Source organism: Clarias gariepinus, chromosome 23, assembly GCF_024256425.1.
Source record: "Clarias gariepinus isolate MV-2021 ecotype Netherlands chromosome 23, CGAR_prim_01v2, whole genome shotgun sequence".
Classification (NCBI taxonomy): Eukaryota; Metazoa; Chordata; class Actinopteri; order Siluriformes; family Clariidae; genus Clarias; species Clarias gariepinus.
This window is the reverse complement of record NC_071122.1, coordinates 11,747,881-11,763,892: the sequence shown is the minus strand read 5'-3', so window position 1 is coordinate 11,763,892 and position 16,012 is coordinate 11,747,881. Positions and strand designations below refer to the sequence as shown.

The following is a 16,012-nucleotide window of genomic DNA, read 5'->3' as shown; positions in this document are numbered from 1 at the left end:
TTTTGAGTAATGTTCCAAAGTATGACATGATTAATTAATATCATCTTTTTTTCCTTGACAAGATCAATAAAGGACAAATAAGAGACCTGAATTATGAAACCTTTAACTAAAAGTCTGAGCTTTCATTCGTTACAGATTTTTTTTTCATGCCTAGGTGAGTTGTTGCTCTTCAAGGCACTGAAGGAAATTAATGTATTAATTTATGAACCTTACTTTTTTTCTTTTGCAAAGAAAGAAGAATATACATATTTTGTTCCATACTTTTTGGCATATCTGTGTAGAACTTGGCACTGTAGTTTAGCGGTTAGCTCTGTCGTCTTGCACCTCCAGGGTCGGGGTTTGATTCCCAACTCGGGTCTGTGTGGGCATGTTCTCCCAGTGATTGATGGGTTTCCTCCAGATACTTCCACAGTCCAAAGACAAGCAGATTTTCCAGATTGTAGCGTTTAAAAAAGTGTGTGTGTGGCCTGCAATGGATTGGCACCCCATCCAGGGTGTACCCCACCTTGTGCTCCAAGTCTCCTGGGATAGGGTCTAAGCCTATAAGATGAGCTTTTTTTTTTTTTTTTTTCAATACAATGTCGTATTTACTTCATTAATTTAATTTCATATACATTCCACACACACAAGTATTGGTTATTAATTTATTTTTTGCATATGTGTATGTAAATCTATCCATGTGCCTACAGATCCATGCCTTAGGGTTGCCAGATTTGCCAGTTATTTCAAATCTGTTATTTAACACTTCACTTGAATAACAAATTTGTTGAAATAACACTCATATACGGGTCACCCACTGCCTGATCTGGCAACACTGAGCTTTTACTGTATTTGCGTTGGTGCTTGTGTGGAATGTTCTGGGAGAGTTTATCTAGTCCAGCTGGGGTGGGTTGGGTGTGAATCTGGCAACCCGTGGCAGGACTATAAATACGCTCTGCAGTGGAGTGTGGGTCGTGTTGAAGCGCGCAGCAGCTCCTCCGAACAGCCTGGAAGCTCCAACACTACACCATGGCACCTAAGAAAGTCTGTCTTATCGGCTCTGGTAACTGGTGAGTACTCGTGTGTGTGTGTGTGTGTGTGTGTGTGTCTGCACTAACATGGTTCACGTTTTGTCACGCTTCTACATGTAGCGCACAGTAATATGAACAGGTCAGAGAGAGGCGTTTTACCCTTACAGACTTGTGAGCTTCCTCATATACAGCAACCTGGTTATAAATAAAATAATAAGGACTGATGGACGAGTCGCTTCCCGAGGAACCGATTCTTTTAAACGAGTCATTTGTAATGTTCGAATCATTCGAGTCTTTTAGCAAGAACAAGTGTTTGGTTCCCTAGTGAGCATAATGATTTAAATGACATGTTTAATGTGTATGGAAACAAAATTAGGGACAAATAAATGAAGTGCAAAGTGTTAATTAAGTTTATAGAAATAAGACTTGAATTCTTATGTATTAAGACCTGTTCTTTTTTTTACTGTGAATGTCATTAAATCATTACAAGATAAATACAATAATTTATCTGGGTGCCTCTGTAGTCCAACTAGGGACTGTGGAGACTAATGGAGATGGCCAAACTGTATTTATTCCCATTTTTATGATTGTGGTAGGACCATGTCACCGATAACTCAAATGTGATTAGAAACAAAATTGTGGACAAATAAATATAGACGTGCGTGGAGTTTGCATGTTCTCTCCGTGCTTGGGAGGTTTCCTCCGGGTTCTCCGGTTTCCTCTCATTGTCCAAAGAAATCCAGATTAGGTTAATTGGAGTTAAAAAAATGGCCGTGGTGTGTGAATAAGTGTGTGCCCTGTGATGGATTGGCACCCCGTCCAGTCCCCTGAGATAGGCTCCAGGCCGCCCCGCGACCATATACAGAATAAAGCGGTCTAGACGATGATTAAGTGAGTTAGTAAGTGAAGTATATTGTGTTAATTCAAGTCTTATTTCTTTAAACTCAAAAGTTTTATTCGTTTCATGTTATTATGTATTAAGACCTGTTCATTTTGTATGTGGGCGGCACGGTGTCCTAGTCCTTAGCACTATTGCCATATCCCTCCAGGGTGTGTGCATGGAGTTTGCATGTTCTCCCCATGCTTGGTGGGTTTCCTCCGGGGTCTGCGGTTTCCTCTCACAGTCCAAAGACATGCAGATTAGGTCAATTGGCATTTCCAAATTGCCTGTAGTGTGTAAATGAGCGTGTAAATGTTGATCGGAGGTCCTGCCATAGTTGTGAAAATGGGAATCAATACAATGATAATCACCAAATAACCGTGATTGATAATTGAATCACTACTTCTATTTTAATGCACAATAAATACTTTTACAAACAACTAAACCTAAACTCTTTTTATCCTTAATTAAATATATCAAATACATTATATATATCAATTTGTATTATTTATTTCATGCATTAATTTTACGACATACTGTTCATGTGTGTGTATGTATAGTATGTATGTATGTATGTATGAAGATTAATGCATACAGATACGATATGACCTGAAAAAGGAAGATAGGAAGGAATAGAAGATAGAAAGATTTAGAAAGAGTAAAAGCATATGTGTGGAGTATAGGATTTAATTAATTAAAAGCTTATATCTATTTAACAGATCAGCTTACCAATATATCATTTAATTAATTAATTAATTAATTAATTAATTAACTATGATAAAATCATGTCAATTGTTAAGCTTTTAAAATGTAATTAGCTGTTTGGCATGTAGTGCTCTTTTTCATTTATCTATCGATTGCATTCAATCAAATACTGAAAGAAAGTCTACAAATCGAAAGAATCAAACATAAAGATTCATTTTAACTGTTTGTCCAGAGGAATCGATTCAGTACATTGATTCCTAGCATTACCCTTGAGATGTATAGGTGCTGAGTAATGCTCTAAGACAGAAGCCATGACTGACTACAAAAGTATTATCACACAGTTTAGATATATTTTCTACTCCGGCTCCTTTACTTTTTATTTTCTGACTCATATTTGCTGTTTGCTGTTTCAAAGAGTAGCTGATTTCTGCTGGAGATCAATGAGGTGGGATGTCAAAGTCTGTTCCTGTGTACAAAGAACAGACGCTGCGTCTGATGCAACACGCTCTGAATTACACTGATTACACTTCATCACCTATTCTGCATGTGAAACAAATTGCTTGGATCATTTGTTTCATGTTTGGAACGTGTGTGTGTGTGTGTCAAATAAAAATGGATAGAAATAGATCAAATGTGGTACACATGTCTGGAAAGGCTGAATTACAGTATGCAACATTGAACCTTACAGCTCCTGGGTCTCGACCCTGAGCTTGGGCTACTGTCTGTTCTGCCTACGTCTATATTTTCTTAAGGTTCTCTGGTTTCCTTTGACCTCCCAAAACCATTACAGGGAGGGATTGGCTATTCTAATTTTCCCCCTGGGTGTGTGCATGTTGACCTGCAACAGACCGGTGTGCATACTAGTCATGCCAGTGTTCCCAGGATAAGATATACATCGTAAAATGCTTTGAAATACAATTAACATTTTCAAAGTATTTTGAGAATTATTATATATTATGCATCATATATTATGTTATATTATGTATAACATTACAATGCAAAACGTTATGCGCAGTATTGTAAGTTGCTCTGGATAAGAGCGTCTGCCAAATGCCTAAATGTAAATGTGTAGCTTTCCCCTCGAGGCATGACGTTATAACACCTCTGGGGACATGCTGTGATGTCTGGCACCAGGACATTTCCAGTGGATCCAGGAACCCTGATGCTCTGGCTTGCAGGGTGGGGCCTACGTTGCTCGGACTTGTTTCTCAAGGGCATCCCATGGATATTCAATCGGATTAGGATATTGGGATTTTGAGGGCTGGTTCGGCAGCCTTCGGCTGTTTGCCTGCTTGGCCCCATGTGCAGCAGGCTGTGGTGCACTGGGTGTTCTAGTGCATTTCTATTGTCAGCAACATTGACCATTTTCAGTGATTTGTGCTGTATTGACTATCTTGTGGGAATAATCTAGACAGGCTGGCTGCATATCCACACAGATTAGCCAGGCCCACATGTGCTCAAGTCATCCTTGGGTTTCCTTGATCCTGTCACCTGTTTACTGGTATATAATTGATAATCAGTGTTAATGTTATGGCTAATTGTTGTATATTTGAGGCATATACAGTAGCTGCAATAAATGAAATAAATATTTTGCAGTAAAATTGGTCCATGGCTCTAAAAAAACCTTAAGGACATCGGTTAACATTCATAGCTAATGGATTGTTGCGATTCTTCCTGATATCAAATCGCACATTACAGCATATCACAACTAAGTCCTAAAATACGTAAAGTCCCCAAGCTGGACTAAAATGTTACTGTATGTGTCCCATGAGCCGTGACAGTGTTGCTGAAATGGAGGTAATGATTAAACCCTTCTGTGTTGCATCACAAGCTCTGTGTTAGGAAATCATGTTACTTTCGCCCTTCAGGGCCACGATCTGATCATTTCTCAAACATTATTTTTGCAAAACCTAGTTATGAAATAATTATATATCAGTTACAAAATAAAGCAATATTTTATATACGGGTCATTGACGGATAAGATTTTTTAATAGGCCAATTTTAAAATACCAAAAATATGGATATGTTTGGCCATTTTCTAAACATTTGGAATGTAGTGTACACATGCCTTTATAAAGAAAAGTAAAAAAAAATTTAATTTTAGTGTTTTTACACTTAATTAGTAAAAAAAAAAAGTTAATAAAACATAGCCTTAAAAAAGTCATCTGGGGCGACCGTAATATATCTCAGAATTCACATTTTTATGTATCATTAAGACTAGTTGAACTCATATCAGTAAGTAGATAAACTGATGAAGAAAGATAAACTTTTCATTTTATGAAAACCATTATTTCACAAGTTTATTCTATAATATCAGAGTCTCCTTCATTATCCAGTTAAAATAAATGTTTATCCCTATAAAAGGAATGGAAAATGGCTGAATTTAGAAAATAAAAGATAAAATATACAAATAATTATACTTAAACAATTAACTCTGTATATAATTGATGTATAGAATATGAAAACTACAAATATAGGACATATATCTATCATTTAAAACATTTAGCAGTGGTCGCCCCACATGATACTCGGTCGCCCCATATGATGTTTTCAAGTTTACTCAAGTATAACAGGCTAACGGTTAGCCTCAGAAACCAAACTAGCTTCTTCTAGTGACAAAGCACTATCAAATTTATCATCAAAATATAGGTTTGTGGAAAAAAATGATAATTCACAGTTTTGGGGTGGTCGCCCCACATGATAACCAAAAGTGACTACGACATCACAGCCGTTAAAAAACAGCTTTTTCTTACTATATGAGAGAGACTGATTTACTATACAGTTGTTTCCAGGGGGTCTTCACTTGTGTCTGGCTGATGCAGTATCCCATCTATCCCATCCTTGAGATGTTTTTTAAAATAAAGGTCCCAAAATTGTGGTTTGTTGATGGTCGCCCCAGATGAAATAGATAGAATCAACATAATTCGGACAACATTCGTTTGTATATCATGATAAAAATATATGAGCAAATGCTTTATAGTTTTGTCAATGGATGTAAAACATGTTTAAAATTATGCCAACAAGGAAAAGGTATATATTTAAGTTGATTTAAAGTGTTTTTAAACCAGTTGTCCAAACTAAAGTCAAGGCCGGATGGTCGCCCCATATGGTGTTTTGGCACTTCGGATAGCAGAAAAATGATGAAAAACTTAAAAATTTGGAGAAGTTAGAGTGGTTTAGTAGGTAAAGAAGGTATAACAAGTAGATGAGAAATTTTTATGTATTTTTTAGTTTTTTCTGCAAAATAAAATTAACCCGGACAGAAAAAGGGGGCGTCACGTCATTGACCCATAATCTGTACTACAGTATTTACAGTAAATGTTGCTTTCTGTAATATTCCAGATGAACCAGGTCACATTTTACATTTCGTAGGTGTTCAGATTTGATGCTCCTGATTCTGCCTGAGACCTTTTCTTGTTCTCAGGCTTACAAACCAGCACCTGACATGGTTTGGGGCTGTTAATTAATAAACAATGCATACTAACCAAACGTGTGTTAAACCATTTGGATGTGGTTTGCCAGGTTCATGCTCATTGCTTTGCTTCTTCGCCATTCTTATTTGATTCCTCTGATACACCAGATGTTTTATCCATTACAAGTTTTTGCAGAATTATAGTAACCTAATAATCCCTAGAAAGGGTTCCTAAAGACATAAGTATGGGTCCAAAAAGGTAATGTGTGTTTACAGTTAGTTTAGTTGTCTCTCCATATGAGGCCCGATAAAATTAATCCACAATTAAGCCTTTAATTGAAGGAAATTACTGATCAGGCAGTTTTTAACAGCCTACAGACACAGATCTGTGTGCTATTTGCAAAAACGATAGAAACACTATGAGTGTAATGTGGCATAAAATCATTATGCTTAATATCTTGAACTGTTTTTTTGTAATAAACAAATGAATCCACACTTTTACAACTGCATGACAGTAAAAAGCCAAGCATTGCATTAATGCAGTTGGTATACCATTTCACCCCAAAGGTGTACAAGTTAAGGTTAGCTTTGTTCAGAAAACTTAGGTTCTTTCACTCCAACATTGACAAACCATGTCTTTATGGAGCTAACTTTATTCTCAGAAGCAAGTTTTTGTCTCTTGGTTCCAGTGAAGGGAGACTTGGCCTCCACATATTTTAATTACTATACACACAGCAAATTCCCCAGTGCTGAATTAACACCCACCACTGTTTAGATAAGTCCAGTTGACTCAGACAAATTCTGAATGTGTTAAATCCACACTGGGGAATTTACTGTGCAGTGTCATTCCTCACTATCCCACCAGATACACTGATTAAATACAGTACAGTGTGTTACTACTTATTTATAATATGTTGTTTTTCTTTCAATATGTCCACTTTGTTCCTCTGATCTCCTTCAGGACTACATTTGTGCTTGGTCCCCCAAATCTTTGTCTTAAACACTTCTCAGTAATAATGAAGGTCTACATTTTTGTTGATCCACAGGGGTTCTGCCATTGCCAAGATCGTGGGCACCAACACCACTAAGTATGCCACATTCGAGGACACAGTGAACATGTGGGTGTTTGAAGAAACGGTGAACGGACGCAAACTCACAGAAATTATCAACACTGAGCATGAGAATGTCAAATACCTGCCAGGACACAAGCTTCCCCCTAATGTGGTATGACAGACTTGCTTACTGCTTTTTTAAAGTCTGTTTAATAAAATTCCATTAATAGCAACTTTTACAGTTTAACTAAGCAAATATTTAAAAGCCTTCCATTGGATAATTACTGCAGTGATTAATATATATTAGCTGGCAACAAGTTATTTAAACCTAACTGATGCAGTGAGTAGCTTCTCATTACTTAAACAACCATGTCAGATCAAAAAAAGTTTTAATTTGTTAGAGAGCATAAAGAATGTTATGTGCATCCGGGTAAGAATAGAAGCAGATGCGTAGTCATACCTAGTGCCTCCAGTACCTGCCTGTGAGGGCAGTGTTATGATCTGGGGTTGCTTCTGTTGGTCAGGTCTAGTTTCAAAAATGTTTCTTGTCCAAAAAATAAGGTCAGCTGACTTGACCTGAATATATTGAATAAACATGTTCTTCCATCATTGAATTTTTTTTCCTTTCCTGTTTGCACAGGCACATTCTAAGATGACAATGCCAGGATTTATCAGGCTCAAATTGTAAAAGATCGATTCAGTGAGCACGAGATTTTCACATATGGATTGTGTGAAATAAATGACCTTAATCCTATTGAGAATCTTTGTGATGTGCTGGAGAAGACTTTACCCACCAGTCAAACTCTCCCATCATCACTACAAGATCTTAGAGAGAAATGATGGATGCGAATAAATGTTGTGACATTGCGTAATTGTGTAATCCAAGTTCTAGGCAGTCCAACAACATATTAGATTGTGTGGTTTTTTTTTTCTGGGCCGTCCAGTGTATATAAACTGAATATATACACATCCCCCGGAATGAGCGGGTTTAGAATCAGCAATTTAATTACTACCTTTACACTATGAGAAATGTGAAGAAATTAAATGCCCTGCACAAGACATTATGGCATTATTGATTGTAACTGAATATATATACAGATTATGACAGTTAGTACTCACCTCCAGTCAGATAAGCAGCAGAAAAATAAATATTCATTTGGCTTTGTGTGTGTGGGAGAGAGTATAAGTGAGACTTTCCTCTCCCAGATAGAGTAATTAGCTAGTGGGTGGGAACATGCTACAACACTACAACTATTAAACTGGTTTAAAATAACACTAAATACCTAACACTTAATTAACAAACATTTCAGTCCTATGTTGTTATTTAGTTTAAATATTATGCTGGCCATTTTTAGTAAAATGAGGTTTCCAGGACTAAAATATTTTTTTCTGCAGAAAATTTCCATTAAAATCATCTTGATCTTGTTTCTGGAAAACAAAAACAAAAAATTATAGCAAGGACTTAGGGCCATGCCATATTTCAGTTATGCAGGTGTATAATGTACTTTATCTTATTGTAATATATTGTCTCCTTTATCTGTATCTGTTTGTATTGTTGAATATGTATAATCTTCAGAGCAGATACCTTTGAACCCCAAAGTTACGTCATAAACTTTGTCTTTTGCAGGTGGCTATTCCTGATCTAGTAGAAGCTGTGAAAGGGGCGGACATTCTTATCTTTGTAATCCCACACCAGTTTGTCAAGAAAACATGTGACACAATCAAAGGTCATATCAAGTCGGATGCAGTGGGAATGTCCCTGATCAAGGCAAGCTCTCAGACTTATACAATATGAGTGTTCAGTTATATAACTGTATACTGTATAGTATCTAAAGCGAAAAACAGATCACTATATAGGATCGAAGTTGATTTAACTTTAATGTCTTGTATTTAATTTAAGTTCTACAAAAGACTACAAAAAAATTAAATGTATTTTATATAAATCCATGTGCAATGCTTTGTTTGCCTCCTTCAAACATCACTTATGTTACAGTTTAAAGTTCTTAGTAGTCTGACCTAAATTGTGCAATACGGTAGAACTAGACAAACTGCGGACCACGCCTTTCATGACGGGGTGTGGGTGAGGGGTGAGATGAAACTTCATGGATGGAGCTCCATATTTTAACATTTTTCCATAATTAAATTGGGAGATGAGTCACTTAGCATTTGCACAGTGGTTTTGAAGTCTCCCTATTAACTGACATTCTCTGGACGCCATGCACCCTTTCTAATTACTAGTAATGTTTTTGTCCATGATTGTTTGAAAGATGCACTGATGCTGCATGCTTTGTTTCCGTTTTCTTTTTTGGTGAAAATAATCAAAAGTAGCAATTTATTCAGCTTAAAACAATAAAAGTAAATGGGGTCACTCTTTTGTGTTTGTGTTGAGGGATGGGGCTTCTTTCTGTGTAAATGTTGTGTAAAAGTTTGATTATGTCTGCTCTCAGGAAACAAGCGATTCAGGTTGTCCAGGATACTTTGTAAATATTTTATTCATGTTTTTTAATGGATTTTTGTTCTGTTACCTGCTCCAGGGTGTTGATGAGGGTCCAGAAGGTTTAAAACTAATTTCTGATGTCATCAAGGAGAAGCTGGGTATCACCATGACCGTGCTAATGGGAGCCAACCTGGCCAATGAGGTGGCTGATGGCAAATTCTGTGAGACCACTATTGGTAAGTGTGCAGGAAATATAGCCTTTGTTCAAGAAAACATTTCAGGATGTGCTGTTAAATAATTGTAAAACAGTCAATATTTATGCTCAGCTTATTTATTGGCTACTATTAAAGCACCAAAGTATAGTTTTTTTTGTTGTTGTTGTTGTTTTTTTTTATAACAACACATCCCGAAGTGTATCCGACATGGTGGCGTAGCGGTAGCACAGTGGAATCACACCTCCAGGGTCAAGGGTTTAATTCCCACCTTGGGTCTGTTAACATTGAGTTTTGCATGTTCTCCCTGTGCTTGGTGGGTTTCCTACGGGTACCCTGGTCTAAGCCCAGTCCAAAAACATGCAGATTAGGTTACTTAACATTCCCAAATTGTCAGTGGTGTGTGTGTCAGGCAATGGATTAATACCCCTTGCCTTTTGCCCTAAATCTCCTGGGATAGGATCCAGGCCCATGTGAATCTTTACACAGGATAAACAGTATAGAAAATTAATGAATGAATCCTGAAGTTTTATTCTTCCCATAATATATAGCTCTTGCAGTTATTATACTTGTCATTATCTCTGTCAAACCATCTAGGGTGTAAAAGCAAAGAACATGGTTCACTGCTAAAGCAACTCATGCAGACACCAAACTTCCGGGTTACTGTCGTGGAAGAGTCAGATGTTGTGGAGATTTGTGGAGCTTTGAAGGTAGCTTTGATTGATTTACAGAAATGTGAGCACTTAGCAAATCCATCTGTTTATGGACAAATTTGAAGCAGATGTAAGGCAAAAAACCTGTGAAGTGTAATTTTCTTCCAGAACATTGTGGCAGTTGGTGCAGGCTTCTGTGATGGTCTTGGCTTTGGTGATAACACCAAGGCGGCAGTAATCCGTTTGGGTCTAATGGAGATGATTGCATTTGCAAGAATCTTCTGCACAGCCAGTACGGTCTCCCCCGCCACCTTCCTGGAGAGCTGTGGTGTCGCTGACCTCATCACCACCTGCTACGGGGGACGCAACCGTAAAGTCGGTGAGGCTTTTGCCAAAACCGGCAAGGTCAGTCTTATCTCCGTTTGGTGCATAGCTTCTAATTGTTGGTTACCGTAGTTGGATATTGTATCAGGAGGACAAAAATAAAACTTTTTTACCATCTTCAGTCAATTGAAGAGCTGGAGAAGGAAATGCTGAATGGCCAGAAGCTTCAGGGTCCAGCCACTGCAGCTGAAGTCAACCACATTCTTAAGCACAAAAACATGGTGGACAAGTAAGTTTACACAACTGACAAAAACATTTATACTCAAGCCACTACCAGGCCATGTAATGAAAATATAGATTTTTACATTGGTTAGTTCCAAACTGTGTTTAATAATGCTCTCAAACATGCATGTTTTCCTCCCCATTTTCCCTTAAGTTTATTCAGCTCCAAACAAACCCTATTGTACACTGTATTGTAAAAATATGCTTACACTAAATGACTCTTAGTTGTAAATGTCTGCATGGTGTCCTGCAATGGACATCCCATCCAAGGTGTATGGGCTTAGTCTCGGGCATTGGTCTCATCTTGCTTTTTCAAGAAATAGCCCAAACATTGTCCCAATGCATGAATAAATCCACAGTAGTTGAAGTACAAGCTTGGCCGTTAAAAGGAGTTGATTATTTTTGGTCTTGAACTTAAATTAGTCTTGCATTCATTTGGACTTGTTCTTGACTCAGCCTTGACCCTTCTGTGATTTGATTTTGACTTAATCTTGGCAAGTCCTGATTTTTACCTTGTCTTGCACTTGACAATAGCAAATTTGCCCACTGATAATTAAAAAAAGTGTTTTACAAATTTCAGTTTATTAACAAAAAAAACAATAGTTCAGAATTTAATTTTGATCAAGACCAAAACTCTTGTAGGGACATTTACTTTTTGGTTTAGGTATAAGTGGTAAAGAACTAATAATACTGTAATAATAATAGTGTAGTTTAATAGGTGCCCTTCAGAGAGTTACATAAAATCTGATCTGCAGTGTGCAATATTGTAATAACTAGTGTTTAAGGTAATGCATAGAACACTTTTACTGTCTTACTGTAAATGTCTTGTTCTTTCAGATTTCCTCTGTTCAATGCAGTGTATCAGATCTGCTTCCAGGGCCATCCAGTGAAAGAGTTCATCAGCTGCTTGCAGAATCACCCAGAACACATGTAACTCATTGACCAACCTGAAGTGCGACGGGATTAGTCTAGCGAAACAGATACTACTAATCTAGAGAGAGGGAGATGGTGCTGTCTTCACTGTGCCTATATTTCTTACTGATGGAAAAAGAATCTGATCTAGGGCTAATCTGAGGATGTCCTTGCCAAGCTTCGTTTCAAAATGCCACACCTCGAAAAAGCCTTAAGTCATCATTCTACAACATTGAGATCACACTGCTTGTGTTGTTAAGGATGTCTGATTTTAACCTTAAGCTAAGTTTTTTTTTTTTGTTGTAAACGTCAGATGTATGTCCTAACTGTCTTCATGTACAGTAACTGCTCTTGAGTGAGTACAGTAGGCTGGACTGTAACAATTGTGTGTGTGTGTGCTAACAAAATCTTAGAAAATTTAAATTAAAAGTGCCTTAACTGGGTTTTACCTGAATATTCATACTGTTTAGACTTTTGTTTTTTGTTAAAAAGAAAACTCCCAAATACTTGTACACTCTAATACAATAAGTACATCCTGTCTTTACAATCCAGCCTGCCTCCAAACAAGACATACTGTCATTTTAAAATAAATTATTTGAACTGAATCCTTAACAGTATGTTTGTGCGAACTTTGTAGTAACAAATGAACATAAATGAATCTGTAGCTCTACAGTTTTGACCTGCAAGCACTCAAACACACACACTCTAAGCATGACATATGATTCTTGCCCCACATGCCCCTGAGTGTTACCCTAAACTTTTCACCTTTAGCAGCTCCAAGCGCCATCCTTTGACCTTTATTAGGTACGAAGAAGCACTGTACATGTAGATCTTGTGCTGAAGTAATAACATGCATCGTTCTTGTTTTATCAAGATACACTTTAAGAACAAATTCTCTGTGGAGATTCACTGTTGCTATATGCGAATATTATTATTAAACTTTTATCTTAGATATTTTTCATTTACACTTGTGCACCTTTTTTTTGACTAAATTCATATTAAGCTAAATTTAATTATGTAGATTAAATTAGAGAAATAGGAAAGAAAATGCTGTTAGGGAACAACCTCAGCAGCAGCCTCATTTCCCCTCTCGTCTGTTCTAACCATTCAGCATCACCAGTATACTAATTACTGACCTGACCATCTGTCACTCTTTGCACCGGTTTTTCACTGGTTCATGCCTTAAGTTAGATATTTTTTATGCTTGAAAGATTCTTAGATTCTTAGGTCACTGTGTGGCTCAACACACTGAAACTGATCAGGTACAGGGTCCGGACTGGACATGAGTGACAAAAACTTTGGAAACAAAATATAAAGAAATGAGGGGTGTACACAGCACACTATATATAATTCTGAATATTATATATAATATTATCCTGAACTGTGAACATTACACAGAGCAACATTAACTCCATCCAGCCATTTATTATCTATACTGCTTATCCAGTGCAGGGAAACAGGGGCCCTGGAACCTATTCTAGGTAACTCAGGGCACAAAGTGTTGTACACCCTGGATGCGCTGCAGGTCACAAGCAGACACCCACCCTATCATGCACCAAGGGCAATTTGGACTGAGGGAGGAAACCAAAGTAGTCCCAAGGAATTTCATTTTGTCAAATGGATCAATACAAAATGGGAAATGTCCCATCAATCCCAACTACACTTTTATAGGAACAGTTGTGGTTTAGTTCAAGCAAACAATGTCTAAAATAAGATAATGCATTTTTCTACCTTAAACTTCCTTCATCTCACTTCTCTGCTGAATGTTCTGTTGATGCGCCTATGCTAAAGAAATACTGCCAAGCCCCAACCCACCAGAGAACAGCACACTTGAGCTACAAGGTACAGTAGAAAAGGTATTGTCTTATAAGGCATCACATTAGCTGGGATCTAATGGTGGATTCAATAAAAAATGGATGCATGTCTTTGGACTGTAAAAGGAAACTGGAGTACCAGGAGGAGACTCACCACGCACGGTAAAAACATGCAAACTACACACACACACACACACACACACACACACACACACACACACACACAGAGATCAAAGGCAAAATTAAAACCCCCAACAATGGAAGTATGAGGGAACTATGCCAGCTTTTCTTTTTTTAATATATGTACAGTCTTATTCAAAAGTTTAGGCACCCCTTGATAAATAAAAGATTTTGATGATTTTTTTTTTAATTGAAAAGATGTTAACACAGTCTCTCTTGGAAATCGAAAAAATGCACAATATTTTCTGCACACATTGATGCATAGTTACTTTTTATGTCATAAATTGAACAAAGATAAAAAACAATTGAAACATTATTGTAGCACTGTGCAAAAGTTTGGGCATCCTAAGTGTTCCAGTGTCTCAGATTCTTTTTTAAAAGGTTTCAGACCTTAATGTTTTCCATTTTCAAAAGAGACTGTCTTAACATCTTTTCAATTAAAAAAACAACAACACCAAAATCCGTTGTTTATCAAGTGGGGTGGCCAAACTTTTGCGTAAGACAGTAGTATTACAAACTAAATAAATATGGTGCAACCACAACAACCTATAAGGGGTCATGCCTAAAAAGTAAGTGGTTAGTGACCATCTAAGGAGGCCATTAATCAGAGATATCATTGACATTTATGCTTTTTGCCAGAATTATTTATGTTTTACCTGATTATACATCCAAGCAGTTAGGGGTTAAGGGCCTTGCCCAAGAGCCCAACCTGGCCTTTGAATTTGGACTACTGATTGGAAAGTTCCATCACCTTAATCACTGAGCCACCCCGCCCAAATATGGAAGATGTCACAATACAGACAACACAATGTGTGTAAAGCATAACTGATGGTAACTAATTAGTTACCACTTGTGGCTACAGTCTTATTAAAATGACTAAACATTAAGCTTGTTGGGTGAAAAAAAGTCCAATTTGCCCTCCATGATGGGTAATTTTTGATTGATAGGAGGGCACCTTAGGACAGAGCAGTTATTGGCTATGACTGAATTAGGAAGAAAACCAGGGACAAACAAACGCACAATGTTAATAGTTTGCATAATGTAGCATGTGGATGTTCAGGTGTCGCACTGTGAGAATGTGTGCATCCTTTTGTGCTTGGTGTCAAAGCAGAACGCAGCTCTGTCACTCCAAGGTTTAAGGAAGAGAATCGTAGGTGCACATGGCCAAACCGTTAGTGACTCTTTCCGAATGGGAATTTTGAATGTTGTGTTATAATTATAAGGCTATCATTATCTACAAAGTATTTGCAAGTTTTCTCATTCCACATTGACGGAGATTGCAAAACTGTGAAGAAGGGAATGAGCCATATTTGTGTTAAAAGTTTGGTAAATTATTTAATTCCTATTTAAAACTATGCATTTTCCATTAGCTGGAGATTTCTGGATCCCATGTACGAACTGATTTTCAATATTTTTGCCGGCCGACAATCTGCTTCACAATGTCAAAGCCAACTGACTGTAATCCCATGAATACTTTACGGGCCACCCTGCAGTGCCTTTCACTGCTATTAATATAGCTTTCTAGCAGGGACAGTTAGAGCTATTATTAGAGGAGTGTGGAAAGACTAATGGACAGTAAGGACAACCCATGAGACATGGATTAGTGTCTACTTATGGACTAGTCATTTATTCTGCTAAAGGTAAAGACTTTAGTAATCAGGGAGATCTGGTGGTGATTTCTAGACATTTAAAGCATCTGTCAGATGAAAACGTTTTAAAATGTATAGCTTATTTTAATACTGAAACGTTTCTATTATTTTAAGTTAACTGCCAGAAGAAGTGTACAATGTGTTGATATGCTAATCATAGACACTAGCGCTGTTCTTATAACTTCCACAAGATGGCAGCACTTACAAACTGATATTTTGTATGGGTTCATGGCTGTCTTTAATTTAATTTGTTTGAAATGTTCCAAGATCTCAAGTTCAATGGCAAAAATGTCTTGCTTTGTTTGATGTACTGTGAGTTAATCTGTGATAAAGAGTAAGAAGCATCTCTTCCCGTAAGCTAGGTAAACAATAAATATTTGAACTTTTACATTGATTAAATCTAATCATTCATTAAAGATTTTGAAATAATGCCTACCTGTTTACTAAACACCTATGCTACATATGCTACCTGTTGTCTTAACACATATGC

The 16,012-nt window shown here is 37.2% G+C and overlaps 1 protein-coding gene across 1 annotated transcript; it reads left to right on the top strand.

Annotated features, from left to right (window-relative positions):
* Window positions 1-956: 956 nt before the first annotated feature.
* gpd1b (glycerol-3-phosphate dehydrogenase 1b) lies at window positions 957-12,537 on the top strand. The gene is made up of 8 exons (XM_053483582.1): window positions 957-1,049; window positions 7,054-7,231; window positions 8,687-8,827; window positions 9,594-9,732; window positions 10,306-10,418; window positions 10,530-10,766; window positions 10,868-10,974; window positions 11,805-12,537. Exons 1-8 carry the CDS (start codon window positions 1,009-1,011, stop codon window positions 11,899-11,901), a joined length of 1,053 nt encoding a protein of 350 aa, XP_053339557.1. The 5' UTR covers window positions 957-1,008; the 3' UTR covers window positions 11,902-12,537.
* Window positions 12,538-16,012: the final 3,475 nt, after the last annotated feature.

Bases quoted from the DNA above. Each gene is read 5' to 3' on its own strand.
- gpd1b (XM_053483582.1), top strand. From the start codon at position 1,009: ATGGCACCTAAGAAAGTCTGTCTTATCGGCTCTGGTAACTG. The intron at 8,828-9,593 runs GCAAGCTCTCAG...TACCTGCTCCAG, and splicing joins TGGGAATGTCCCTGATCAAG to GGTGTTGATGAGGGTCCAGA. The intron at 10,767-10,867 runs GTCAGTCTTATC...TACCATCTTCAG, and splicing joins CTTTTGCCAAAACCGGCAAG to TCAATTGAAGAGCTGGAGAA.